Genomic DNA, 14,377 nt, shown 5'->3' with positions numbered 1-14,377 from the left:
CCCTGATAGCCATGATAGTGCGGTCACTGAACTGGAGCCGGACATCCTCGAGAGTGAAGTCAAGTGGGCCTTAGGAAGCATTACTAACAACAAAGCTAGAGGAGATGACAGTATTCCAGCTCAGCTATTTAAAATCCTAAAAGATGATGCTGTTAAAGTGCTGCATTCAATATGCCAACAAATTTGGAACACTCAACAATGGCCGCAAGACTGGAAAAGGTCAGTTTACATTCCAATTCCAAAGAAGGGCAACGCCAAAGAGTGTTCAAACTACCGCACAATTGCGCTCATTTCACATGCCAGCAAGGTGATGCTCAAAATCCTACAAGCTAGGCTTCAGCAGTATGCAAACCGAGAACTACCAGAAGTACAAGCTGGGTTTCGAAGAGGCAGAGGAACTAGAGATCAAATCGCCAACATTCGCTGGGTCATGGAGAAAGCAAGAGAATTCCAGAAAAATGTCAATTTCTGCTTCATTGACTACGCTAAAGCCTTTGATTGTGTGGATCACAACGAACTGTGGCAAATTCTTAAAGTGATGGGAGTACCAGACCACCTTAGCTGTCTCCTGAGAAACCTGTACGAGGGTCAATAAGCAACAGTAAGAACCAGACATGGAACAACCGATTGGTTCAAAATTGGGAAAGGAGTACGACAAGGCTGCATATTGTCACCCTGCTTATTTAACTTATATGCAGAGTACATCATGAGAAATGCCGGGTTGGATGAATCAGAGGTCGGAATTAAGATCGCTGGGAGAATTATCAACAATCTCCGATATGCAGACGATACCACCCTAATGGCAGAAAGCGAAGAGGATCTAAACAGCCTCTTGTTGAGGGTGAAAGAGGAGAGTGCAAAAGCTGGTTTGAAACTCAACATTAAAAAAACGAAGATCATGACATCTGGCCCTATCACTTCCTGGCATATAGAAGGGGAAGAAATGGAAGCAGTGACAGATTTTACTTTCTTGGGCTCCAAGATCACCACAGACGGTGACTGTAGCCATGAAATTAAAAGACGCTTGCTCCTTGGGAGGAAAGCTATGGCAAACCTAGACAGCATAGTAAGAAGCAGAGACATCACCTTGCTGACAAAGGTCCGTCTAATCAAAGCTATGGTTTTCCCAGTAGTAATGTATGGCTGTGAGAGCTGGACTATAAGGAAGGCTGAGCGCCAAAGAATTGATGCTTTTGAACTGTGGTGCTGCAGAAGACTCTTACAAGTCCCCTGGACTGCAAGGAGGTCAAACCAGTCAATCCTAAAGGAAATCAACCCTGAGTGCTCATTGGAAGGACACATACTGAAGCTGAAGCTCAAATATTTTGGCCACCTAATGTGAAGAGAAAACTCTCTGGAAAAGACCCTGATGCTGGGAAAGACTGAAGGCAAAAGGAGAAGGGGACGGCAGAGGATGAGATGGCTAGATAGCATCACCGATGCAATGAATATGAACTTGAGCACGCTCCGGGAGAGAGCGCAGGACAGGAAGGCCTGGCGTGCTATGGTCCATGGGGTCACGAAGAGTCGGACACGACTGAACGACTGAACAACAACAACAATCTTTCATGCCCTGCTACTATCCATGTAGGAACTCTGTGTAGAATAAGATATGCTGTATTTCAAACCAAGGGGAAAATTACAGCCCCAAATATGCAAGACAATACCCAGCAGGTATGAAACAAAAGATGCAGATATACTTACAGTAGGTATATTTCATTAGGGATTTGGAAATTCTGCTCTAACCTATGAATTTCTGCTTTTCTCAATGGAAGGAAGAGATCTAGTATAGGGAAAGGGCCTCTCCTCCAGGATGCACAAGCAGACTCCAGTCTTTAAAAAGGTTAAGAGGGATATCCCACTTCAGCTCCAAACACTGAAAGCTGAAGACGCTCTTGCATGTATAGTATAACCCCGCCCCACAAAAACCTGATGCACTGCAATGAGCAGACCAGATGGGTTAGAACAAAGAATGTTAATACTCCCAGAACCCCCACACAATAATGCACAGAGGAAAAAGAGGGGCAATAATGAACACTCTCCTGAGAGAATAGACAATGCAATGGAGTAGAAGCAGACAAGGCAGGTCCTATTTCCCTCAAGAAGAATAGAAATTCAGTGAAGAATAGAATTTCCATTTCCCCACTTGAGAGCAAGTGGAACACAGGAACATTTAAAAGAAGTATATTTAGGATGGACATTCCCTCTACCCATTGCCAACATGACCATAATGCCAATCCACCAATGGTTATACAACCCTTTACATGACACGTCTCCAAATGGGGGCCACTTGGTTATACAGTCTTGGTTCCAAGCTATTCTCTCCAGAGGGAGGAAATAAGCAGCTGATCCCACAAATTTGAGGGTGACAAAATCAAGGGTGGCAGACAACACAGATACCTCTATCTCTTAAAAAAAAATGGCATTGGGCATTTCGAGCTCTTGGCTAGGGAATGTATTACTATGGCCTATTCATCCAGTAATTTTCATGTCCCAGAAGGCACTCAGGCAGCACCTCAGTGGTTTCCTGAGAAACACCCTGAGGTAGATACACAAGGCCTGAGCCTTTGTGCACGCCTTCACACATAAGAAAACTGACTGAGATATTTTCCTTTGCAAAGCCATAGTGTACAAATTACTGGATAAGAAGGCCAAGGTAATACATTGACCAGAAATACCACAGAAACTCTTTAGTCCAGGGTCAATGTGTATGTGTGTGTGTGGGGGGGAGTTAGGAGAGAAATGATGGCCTTGGTACTGTCACTTCCAGCTCTTCTGCCCCCTCCATCTGGAAAAGAAAATCCCATAACCTGGACTGTACCACCAACTGCCAAAAGCATGACACATAGTCTGATATAATCTTAATTACATTGTACTTCGTGTGGATTTTGATTGTAAACTGCTTTGGGAGTCAACCTCGTCTGAAATGCACTTTGTCTGCCCGCCTGTAACACTCACACAAACGTCTTGAGCATGCCATTGTAGAAACGACATGAGCAGAAGAAAGAAGGATCTCCTGCACCCCGTGAAAACTAACGTTTACCTCTGGGGTGGACAAATCACAACATATCATGTTTTGCACAAAGTAGACACTGTCTGCTTGAAAGGAGTCCTGGCTAAGGCCCTCAGGACTATGTTCAGATGCCAGATGAAAACCTGATGAACAGTAGGAAGACTGAGACCATGTGACCAATTTGCCCTTAGTGGATTGACTAGCTCTATTCCTTCCCCCACTTAAACGTGCCCTGAACCTGGTCAGTGAATTGTTGAATGGAGAGGCCAAATGGTCTATTGACAGTTTCCCAAACTTGTTGACTACTCTAGGTTTTAAGGGATCACTTTGTAGAATCCAAAGACCAATGGCTCAGTTAACTGCTTGTGTGTTCAGAATTCAGGTGTACTTCATGTATGACTCCAGAACAGAAATGCTTAATTTAAATGAGATGGTGACCATGTACCCTGCTGTCTGTTTGTATGACAACACATTGTCCCCCTACCTGCCTTGAGAATTCAGCAAGTACCAACAATCTCTCCCCGCTTCAGGAATCTGCTGCTTTTGGACTTCTGTGAGATGGAGCAGTTTCTCTGTCAAAGTTTGTTCCTCAGCTGCTGAGCCAGGAATCCATGGTAATGGATGCATTTCAAATGGAGATAAGAACTCCACCACTGGAGGAATTCCTGATCTAACTGTAGAACTGAAACCCCTGGGTTCAGGTAGTCGGAGATTTGACAGCTCATACAGAAGGGTCTGAAGGAATCTTGATTTTCTATCCTCTACTACCTGGTATGGTAGTAGCCATTTTGGATACTGGTAATCCTGTTGGATGCCAGGAACCTGGCTTCCAGTTCCAAGGTGTCCAGTCCTGCACCACCTAGGAAGCTGTACCATTCTGTGGGTGTCATTCATATTTTTATCTAAATAGGCTCTTTCCAAAATCTCAGTAATACAAATTAAGCCAGCCCAAGCAAACGAAGGAAGCTCTCAACAACATAGCCAAGGTCTCAGATCTTTCCATAACACAGCATCTGCCCTGACATCATATTGCAACACAGGCAAATCATCAGATTCCAAACGATGCTGTTAGGGCTGCAACATGGGCATGTGCGTGCCTTAGGTGTACAGAGGCTGTGCATGGTATCACCAAAAAGAAGGTAGAATGCATCAAAAACTGTATGAGGTTTTGGACCTTCACTGCCATTCCTTACAAAGGAGATCAAAGCAGGCAGAAAAGAACAGAGGTGTGGAAGGAGAAATAGAAGAAATAATCTGTGCAGTCTTAGTTGAAATAGGTATGGGAGCTCACTGCTCATCCTCATTTGGCTCTAATTCAAAGATGCCCATAGATTTGTCCAGAGGTATATAGAAAAGTTACTGAAGAAAAAACCCACCTTGATCAAGTTTTTCTTTTGCCATGTCATTCCAATAAAGCTCTCCATCTTACATAGAGACTCCAGAGGAGATCCTAGAATACTACGGGGATTGGAAGGGTGGTCTGTGTTCTAAAAATGCAGGTGGAGTATTTTTAATTCAGTTTCTCTTTGGAATCAACATCGTAGAAGTTCCAAATGTGTGGAGAGTGTTTCTGAAGCTTTTGGAGAAACTGCTTCTGTTTGTGGAAAAAGGAAGGCTGCAGTGTGACAACACAGCTACCCCAGATCTGAGAAACATTTTATCTGTGGGAGCTTAGATTCCCATCCCTTCTAGGAGAAAGGCTAAGGTCCTGATCCATTGTCCCCTGCTGAATCAAGAACAGTAATTTCTAGAACAAGAGTTGGTGTAGTTGTGAAAACAACTATCCCCACCTAGGATTTACTGTAACCCTGTACTATGTCTACAGGGGGACAGGAAGTACTGCCTATAATTTCATCTACAGCTTCTCCTCTTAGAGCCACTATGAGATCAGCTGTGTCTCCCAAAATAAGTTGTACCCCTGGAAAGCTCTATGCCCTAAGGTGCGGTTCTTCCAAGGAAGAAAAGAGTTGGGTGAGAGGATGTACCAGAAAATCATGCCTAGGTGGAGTACGGTACAAAAAAAAAAAAGCCTAGATGAATACTTTTTACCGCATTAGACTCATGCAGCCCACCCAGTAGGGAATGCAGACTCAGACTGCTTGCCACGGAAATGCTGGCTGAAACAATCACCTCTCTTAGATGGTTTCCCCACCCAAAAAGGATAACTTGGGTACTATAGGGTGGGGGATCAGCTGTAGTCATTTTAGATCCTAGCTGAGAAGAAAGTCTAAAAATTGCATCGCCAAAACTACTTTCCACCATAATGAATATTCAGTTCAGTACATTAAAATAATTACTTAAAACGAATGGCTTGGATCCCAAATTACCCTAAAGATATTCATGGAAGGAAAGTTTCCTCTCCTTCCACCAACAGTCCCCTGTTCATCATCCCAAGTTGTTCAGGCGGGCCGCTGGCCCTCCAGTGAGGCTTTTCAGGGGGTAAAGGTGACTGCAGGGGGAAGGAGGGGGCAGGAAACATTAACTTACTTAACTTTTCTTAGGTCCAAACCAATTTGTTTTACAATATTGCAGTAATAATTACACGGTATCTTTGTTTACAACAATGTGTTATCTTACAAGTGAGCTGTGCTTTACATTACTGCAGGATTTTTTTTAAAAAAAACTTTCTGTATGGCCGAAATAAATTGCAAACTTAGAATAGTCCATGCTTAACTTTTTATAGGAATTATTAAATGTATGTATACTTACATATGTACACTGTGTTAAATACTTTAGTTATTCCAATTATGATCTAAATACAAAGGGCAATTGGTTTTTATACGTGATACTATTTAACATGAAATTATAAAATAAACTACCAGAACAAGATGTGTTTGGATGCGAAGCATTTCCTTGAGTTTCTCCTCTTCGGAAAATAGCTTGGACTTTATCTTATACACCAAAAACGGTGTTATCCAAAAGTGTTATCTAAAATCAGTTCATGGAAGGATAGTAGTGTCAAACTTAAATTTTGTAATTTTTAAACATAACATTAACTTATTTGGGGCACAGAACAGCTGGAATTGTATGTACATTCAAAATATTATGTATTGACCTGAACCTGGAAATATGCTCTTTGATTCATTCTTTTACCTTAATTATTTTAAAAGATAGGAAGTTCTATTCAGAAGAGACCGAAGCAAGAAAGGTACCATAAACTTGGGCGGAGCAGAGTTCCCAGAGTGCTGTTTCAGGCGACTTTGCGTAAGCGATAGAAGCACCTCTTCCCTAGCATTTTGGTATAAGGAATGCTTTTCTTTCAATGGTTTGGGGGCTAAGCCGATTTCTGAGCCAAAGTGTCTGGTCTATATTTGAAGTACCTAAATGGGATGCTTCTATTGTAATGTATATTTTTTCAGTTTCACAAACAGTATGTGGAAACCAAGGCTCAAAGGTTCAGAGAACTGAAAAGGACCAAAGCGCAGTTTGTCCAACCCCCTCACTGCACGGCAGGGCTATCTATTCACCAGCCTTTCCTCTTCTCCCTCCCCTGCATAGACTGGCCTCACACAGTGTGCCACAAGAAGGGAAAGATGCTTACAGAAGAGATATACCCTGTTCCAAGTTGTATGCCTTGCTGTTTTTCAGATTATGTTGTTTTTAAAAAGTCACAGCTAAAGTTTTTTAATGGTGGTTTATCTGAATGCCACTATTCATTCATATTTTTACCTCATTCTCAGTTAAGGAAGCTGAAGGAGATGAACTTTTGCTATAAGCAAGATGTGAAGATTCTGCTGCTGAAGCCCGATTTCGCTTCTTCAGTGGTTTACATGCATCTGACAGACCTGTCATTGTGGTAAAATAATTTCTGTTTACAAAGTGAACTTGGAATTCTAATGTATTTCCTTGAAGTCAGTACAAAACATTCCCTCACATGTGTAGGGATCATTTACATCGGCCTCTTAGACTCCCACAGTACTAAATTGCAAAACAAGTATTAGAACACTGTGTTTTTAATAGTTAAGAAATTTTTCAGGCAAACAAGTTTGCAATAGATCATGTATCTATTAATTACATTTGTATCCCACTCTTCCTCTATGGAGCTTGGGATGGCATATATAAGATTTTCTCAATTTTGCCAGTAAGCTGACACTGACGTTTTGAAAAGCTATTGCTTTTTTTTTTTTTACAGATTGGGATAAGTAGTTCTTAGGATAAAACATACCACACTAGAACCCCTATCCTCCTCTCTCTGTTGTGGTCCTACACACACTTACCTCCGAATAAGTCCTCCTACTCCCCCTCATTTCTCTGTTGAATTGAATCTTACTAGGTGCATGAAAATACTAAATACTGAATAAATGGCAGCAGCTTGGATTCTAATAGCTGCAAGCAGTACAGAGTCTCCTCCTTCCCTCTGCACTCTCTTAGAAACTGTTCCTGAGTCAGGGGACCCTCCAGCTCAACATTTGATATTGTGTGAGAGACTACAGCTGCAGGGGGGGAAATGGGTGGTAATCTGAGGCCTCATGCTGCACACGCAGAAGTGCTTTCTGCTTGTGCAAGTACTGTACTGGATTCAAGCAAAAGAGCCCTGTGATATCTTCATGACTAACACATTTATTGTAGAATGAGTTTTCCTAGACTAGAGTCTACATCACCAGACACACATGAAGTTGACTTTAGCCTATGGATCCTCATGCCATGGTAGGGCTGCAAATTCAGTGGGACTTACCTCTAACTAAAAGACCGTAGGATCAGACTATACATTCATTACTAATTAACGTACTACAGAAGTTGAACTCTTTGTTTTTATTGACTAATCCTACTTTTCTGGAAAAAAGGTAAAGGTGTCCCCAACCAGTCGTGTCCAACTCCAGGGTGTGGCGCTCATCTCCATTTCTAAGCCGAAGAGCCAGCGCTGTCCAAAGACGCTTCCGTGGTCATGTGGCCGGCATGACTGAACACCGAGGTGCACGGAACACTGTTACCTTTCCCGCCGAAGCGGTACCTATTTATCTACTTGCAATTTCTTCTTTTGAACGGCTAGGTTGGCAGGAGCTGGGACTGAAGACGGGAGCTCACTCCGTCACGCGGCACTCGGGTCTTGAACTGCTGTCTGCAGTTCCAGTCTGCAGTTCAGTGTCTTAACCACTATGCCACCGCAGCCCCTACTTTTCTGGAATTTGTCTGTAAATTGATGGATGCCTGCAATACACTAATGGATACTAAAATGTTTACTAGTTTTTACTGCTATGTTCTGCTACCTTTAACATAAGAACGTAAGAACCATGCTGAGTCAGACAAAAGGTTCATCTAGTCCAGCATTCGGTTCACACAGTGGCCAACCAGCTTGTGTTTAATCTTGTGTTCACACTGTTCTATTAAATGGCGAGTGAGCTCACCAGCTACCGCTTTCAAACCAGCAATATTAGAAGGAGATATTGACCAACAACGGCAATACAGGAAAAATGCAACTCACACTGGCATTTAAACACTGCCACAGCTTTTCATGAAAAATTTAGCTGGCCATCTTCAACAACTAGAATCTATCATGGTTTAATTTAAAATGATACATCAAAACTTATTCTAACCACATTACCTGACTGGTTCTTTTGTGAAGAAGAGGTTTCTGTGACCTTAGTAGAGTTTGTTTTTGCTGTTTTGTCATTGCTTGTCTCCCTCTGTTACAAAAAAAACAAAAAATGAAAAATGAAAAAATAAAAAACCTCCTAATTTGGATAAATGTGGAAAATATTTCAGGGCTTCTGTTATCAGACAAATGACTTTGTTTCACTTATATTGCTTTTTAAATACAAAGTTACAGCATTGGTAGCTGAAAGGGCCATCTCATTTACATGGATTCTCTCAGTGAAAGGTATTATCCATTAAAACAATCATTTATTTTAAAACCATCCAGGCAAAAGTCTTTAATTTACTAGTAACATACAATATGATAATTCATAATGGTGTCACACAGATTTCAAATACTTGTTTGAACATACAACTAGAGTGGGACTCACACAGGATTTCAGGAGCGGATAGTTTCCATTCAGCAATTTAGCAGAGTGAGCATTGCACCTAGGCAACATAGGCCCTTCATTACTTCAGTGATGTAGGTAATTAAAACTTTCATTTAAAATTGCCATAGGCCACATGAAACACATTCTACTTGTTCTAAAACATGACATTTCGTTAGTATGACCTTGTACACATTTTAAAGACCACTCTATTATGCAAACAAACTATCGTTTTATCTGAAGAGTAAAAATGAACTTGTAGCATCACTGTCTCTCCGGAAAAGAACCTGTGGTCTGTATCCATAAATCTGACTGGTGTTGATATCAAGTGTTTCTATAACGATTACTTAAAAGTTAGGTGCTAGGCTTTTTAACCCAGCCACAGTTTATATATGCATGGAATATCTGACTTGTACTTGAAACTGCACTGTTTGCTAAATTAGTGCTACGTGTATTGTAGACTCTTTGAAGACCTCTTAAAAATAATCTTGTTATAACTACATGCTTTAATCCCTTAAAAGAGGTACAGACTAATAATGTGGCACAGCTACATCACAAGGAGCCACCATCCACTAGCATCCCCAAGGCCTATTTCCAGTATTATGAATAGAACAGAATTGAGTAACGGAGAGGAGGAGACATACATTTGGTATTCTTTTAGCAGTCCTCCACAGTTTTGAATGTTGGGGAAGGACCAGAGCAAGAAATGCTGGCCAAGATACTGCACTGCCGGGAGAATATAATGTTCTGCGTGTGACTTGTGAGTAAAGCCTGGCTTAATATTATGGATCAGAGTTTCCCAACTTTTTGGACCCATGGGCACTTTTGGGAATTTGAGAAACTTCTGTGGGCACGACCCAAAATGGCTCCCAAAGGATGTGGCTAGTCACATAATGGGTGCCATGGGGACCTGGCTAGGCAAAAGACAAGTAATTCACCTAAGAAACTGAGTACAAGCAAAGGAAGCATCTGAACTCCAAAGCTAATCCACATATTTGACCACACAGAAGCACAACAAAATACTCATTTAAGGTTGCAATCCTATGCATGCTTACATGGAACTCAATGGGAATTACTTCTGAGGAGGCCTAAATAAGATTACTCAGCTCATCCTGTCCAAACACGCACACATACCTTTCCCCAGCCCCAAAGGAAAGGAAAATGCCCCCAGCCCCAAAAGGAAAGAAAAAGTTTTCCCTACCTCGACCCCAGGCTCAGCCACACTGTTCTTCACTTTAGCAAGATAAAGGGTGAGGAGAGGAATAGCAAGCTACAGATTGGGAGGGAGGAGAAAATAGCAAGAGAAGGCTATAGGCTAGCAGTAGGGAGAAACAGCAAGGTAAAGCGGTCAGGGAGAGAAAAAGAGAGGCTAGAGGCTGGGAGTGGAGAGAGGGAGCGAGCAAAGGTCTGTGTGGGCAGAAGATGACTGGGTGGGGCCAAGAAACAACTCTTTTCTTCTCTTCCTGCCCACCAGATAGCTGATCAGTGGCAGGGTCAGGAACAGGAAGGAGAACTTGGCACCCTAACATTTTTCAAGGTTTTAAAAAAATAAATATACATTTTTGAAGGGGGCAGGGAGTGGAGACCTTCATAGGCACTGTTGGAAGTTCCTGCAGGCACTCTGGCACCCATGGGTGCTGTGCTGAGGACCCGTTATGGATGCTCATGTGGGAAGCAACTGTCTCTGCCTCTTAACAATCCTGATGGGCTCTTGCCCACAACTGCCCAACTGTCAGGGAAAGCTAGAATGGACTGCTGGCTCAACCCACACCTTCCCTTGCAATCCCAGGAAGGAGAGCTTCTGTAGGGATCAGGGTTGGAGTTCTCTTATGGTGTTGAACCAATATTTCTTAGCAATTGGACGGCGGTGGAGAAGGGACGTTGGACAGCATCTGACAACACTAGAAGACAACTCCACCCCCCCCAGCCAGTTCATGATTCCTTCCTTATGGCAAAGAGTTACTGCTGTTTAACACGCTGGGGATTTCTCCTTCCAATGGAAAGGCGAGCCAGTACTCCAATTCTTTCTAGCCTTTGCTGCCTATTGGGACAGTTGGGGAGGGGCCCTCAGTGTTCTGAGCAAGCAGAGCCAGCTGCTTCTCACATGAGAATCAAAAACCCTTAGCAAGGACCTCAGATTCCAGTAAATTTTAGGTCTGTTTTCTCAGCATTATGTAGCTAATACCCATCAGACCTTTTTATTGTTTTATGTGATAAATCACGGATAGAGGCATTCTCTCCATCACATGAGGAATCCTCCTATGCTTGATCAAAATGCTGAGGAGGGGAAGGGGCTTCCATTCATCAACATTCTGCTCAATCTGCAAGAAAAGAACTGACAGGCTTACCATGAAGAGGAAGATCATCTACAGCTGGAGCAAACTGAGCAATGGCTTCTTTAAAAAGACAGCTGCAACTGTTGAAAAGGACAGGTTGATGTGGAAAAACTGCATCACCCATAACCAAGAGATTGAGGGATATCCATCAGTCCCTGAAGCATCTCTTGCCCTGCCAATGGCTCAGAATCAGTGGAGGCTGGTGACTCTTATTTCAGTGGGGCTGTGAATCCATTCTGGTTTTCAGTCAGAACCAGCCAGAACTCTAAAGGAATTATCCAAGGTCCTGGGCCTATTTTGCGGGATGGGGTTCCGCACCTTGGCTAGCTCCTTTAGAGCTCTGGCTGGTTGCGACTGAAAACCAGAATGGATTCACAGCTCCACCGAAGTCAGAGGCACCAACCTCCACTGCTCAGAACACCGGTAGATGGGAACCCACTCTTCTTCAAATCTAAACAAGCAGAGGACTCCCTGCCCTAATTTGTGTTCCAGAAAGAATTCTGGACTAAGTGTTAAATATACTAAGTTACAAGTCATAACTCAGTATATTCAATCAAACCTCAGTCCAGATGTTGGCCTGGTTCACACAACAGGATAGTCCACCATAGCTTCATTTTCCCATGGGGGCTGTTGTGTTGTGCTGGGTGCCTGTGAAGGCCATTTTTACACGATGCCCAGCTTGCCGTGGTTTTTCATATTGTGAAAACCCAGGTGGCATGGGTTGAGTGAGGGTTAGACAACCTTCAAACAATCTATAGCTTGTTTTAGGGCTTGCACAATGCAATAGCCCTCACAAGTATATTAAGCCACGGTGGACTGTCATGTCATGCAAACAAGGTCAAAGGACTCCTATTCAGTGAAATCCTGAATAGAAATCCTCATTTGAAATTAAGCTTTAGTTACGTAAAGGGCAGCCAAACTAACCATTCTGCAAACTGTGGCCTGCCTTGAGTAAGAACAACAACAAAAAATGTACATAAATTGAAAACAGGCCAAGTCTCTGAGTCACTAATAAGAGCTGTGAGAAAACTAATTGCAGTTATATAACCAAAGAACAGAAAGAAGCCAAAAGCCCTTCTAGACCAATCCCAAGCTATGAAACCACCAGCCCCACCACTACTAGCCCACACACCAACTTACACAAGCTACACCAGTGTGCCACAAACAATTGTATCACAGGCTTTAATGTATATTATTTTAAAGCATACCCTATGGCCTACACATCAGTCATCACCTTAAAGATGGCCATTTCTCTTTATAGAAAAGTAATATACATGTATGTTTTGTAAAGCATATGTGGCTCAAACTATTTCATGGAAGCTGTTCTGTTGCTCTTATCTGCACTACATGTCTATGAAGTTAAACACGAAGTAAAAGTTTTAGAACCCTGTTCCTGAAAATTAAACTAAATCAGGTTTTAAGAACTGCCTCCTCCTCACCAACAGAATAGGTAGAAGAAACCTAGATAAAGATCTGAGATTAAAAGACCAAGCAAACATCTGCACACATATTCATTTCACTTTGGCCAACTGAATTTTAAAGCTAATATACTAGCCATAAATATTGGGTTGGATCCAGATTTAAGGTGGATCAACTGTGCTGATGGAGGTGGACTTCACCCCTCCTTCCCACAGCATCCCCCCCGCCAGCTCCCTGAAAACGCTAGAGTCAGGAGACCCTGCTGAAAGGGGGTGAGCTGTGGTGTGTGTGGGAGGGGGATCCTCCCAAATAAGCCAGAGAAATCTTCTGTAGAGCCCTTCCACCCATGGAAGGCAGATCCTAGATCCAACCCATTTATTAATGCAGCTTTTGAGTCAGCTTTAAGACTCAGTGTTTAGCTTTCATCCAGCAATAGTTGGAATTACTTGGTTATGCATCTGTTAATTTAGTCTAAGATATTACTATAGTGTTATATGTGCCACTGCTTCTTCAAGTGACCTTATCAGCATACTTGCAAAATGGCCACTAAATGGATGGAATCTGTACAGCAGAGCTGTGCTGGCTTCTTCTCAGTTTTGTATGCCCACATTAATTCTTTCTTGCAGGCCTGTTAAGCATGTCATTTTTTCTCCTTTCCTTAGTGTGAGGTGTGTTGGTTGCTAGATATATAAATAGATCTGCGATGAAAAGAGGATTAGTGTAACGACTACTGCTGTCATAAAGCACTGATGGCTCCCTAAAGCAGGGGAAAGAAACAGAGTTTCTGGGGACATTTAGGATATTCTTTACCAGGTGAATTGAAAAACATCAGCTTTCCCAAATGTAGTCTATTATCTTTCTCACTCTCAGCTTTCTGACAGCAACAATCCCATATGGCAGAGGGGTTCAGGAGAAGACAGATTCATGGATGTATATGACACAAATGTTTTCACCTGTATCCCAAGTGTCAGTGTTTTCAGAAGTACACTCTGGGTACCCACTCATAATTAATTCATTCGCTAAAGTGAAGCAGAACATTGTAGAAATTTTGACAAATGGAATCTAGATAAACAAGTCTGGTGCTGCTATAATGTACCTGAACAAGACAACAACATAGTTACCTTCTGATAATTCTTTTTATCCATCCTGAGCCTTTTCCTAGGTCCTTCCTGAACTTCAAAATCTTCTGTGGGTTTCTTTGTCCTCTTTATTGGTTTCCTTTTATTTCCATGTAAGTTACCTTGGAGCAGGGGATGGGGGAAACTTACATGAAAAAGATCTAAAGCTCACTTAGAAATTAGCTTGAACTGATCTAGTTTACATTACTGCTCTAATAAATGTTAATAAGTTTATTAACCCTTAACATCCTGGGGCTCACAACTTTTATTAAAACTAGTTTTACAGTACAAACCTCTCATGGCTAAGCTGTAGATCAAATCAACACACTGTTATTCTGCAAGTTAACATTAATTTCTTGTTTCAAACAATTTACCAATGTACCCACAATCTGAAGTCTGATTCTTTCTTTGGAGTCATTTCTTTTAAGAATAAAGCTTAAGTTGTTATAGCATGGGGAAATATTAACTCTGTCTGAAGATCACTAGTGTGACAGATCATTCCTCTCACACTTCACATGAAATATAGTAATA

At 42.1% G+C, this 14,377-nt stretch overlaps 1 protein-coding gene across 3 annotated transcripts in view; it reads right to left on the bottom strand.

Annotated features, from left to right (window-relative positions):
- The window catches only part of NSD2 (nuclear receptor binding SET domain protein 2), a 154,706-nt gene that overhangs the window by 71,835 nt on the left and 68,494 nt on the right, over positions 1-14,377 (bottom strand). For all 3 annotated transcript variants that reach the window (XM_084845023.1, XM_084845025.1, XM_084845024.1), the window contains 3 exons: positions 13,850-13,968; positions 8,556-8,637; positions 6,683-6,798 (listed from right to left, as the gene is read on the bottom strand). In XM_084845023.1, coding sequence (XP_084701149.1) covers positions 6,683-6,798; positions 8,556-8,637; positions 13,850-13,968 — 317 coding nt within the window. The remainder of the gene's footprint in view (positions 1-6,682; positions 6,799-8,555; positions 8,638-13,849; positions 13,969-14,377) is intronic.

This window comes from Heloderma suspectum, chromosome 3 (assembly GCF_057233095.1).
Source record: "Heloderma suspectum isolate Gila_16-S chromosome 3, 16-S_ref, whole genome shotgun sequence".
Classification (NCBI taxonomy): Eukaryota; Metazoa; Chordata; class Lepidosauria; order Squamata; family Helodermatidae; genus Heloderma; species Heloderma suspectum.
This window is presented reverse-complemented; position numbering and strand designations above follow the sequence as displayed.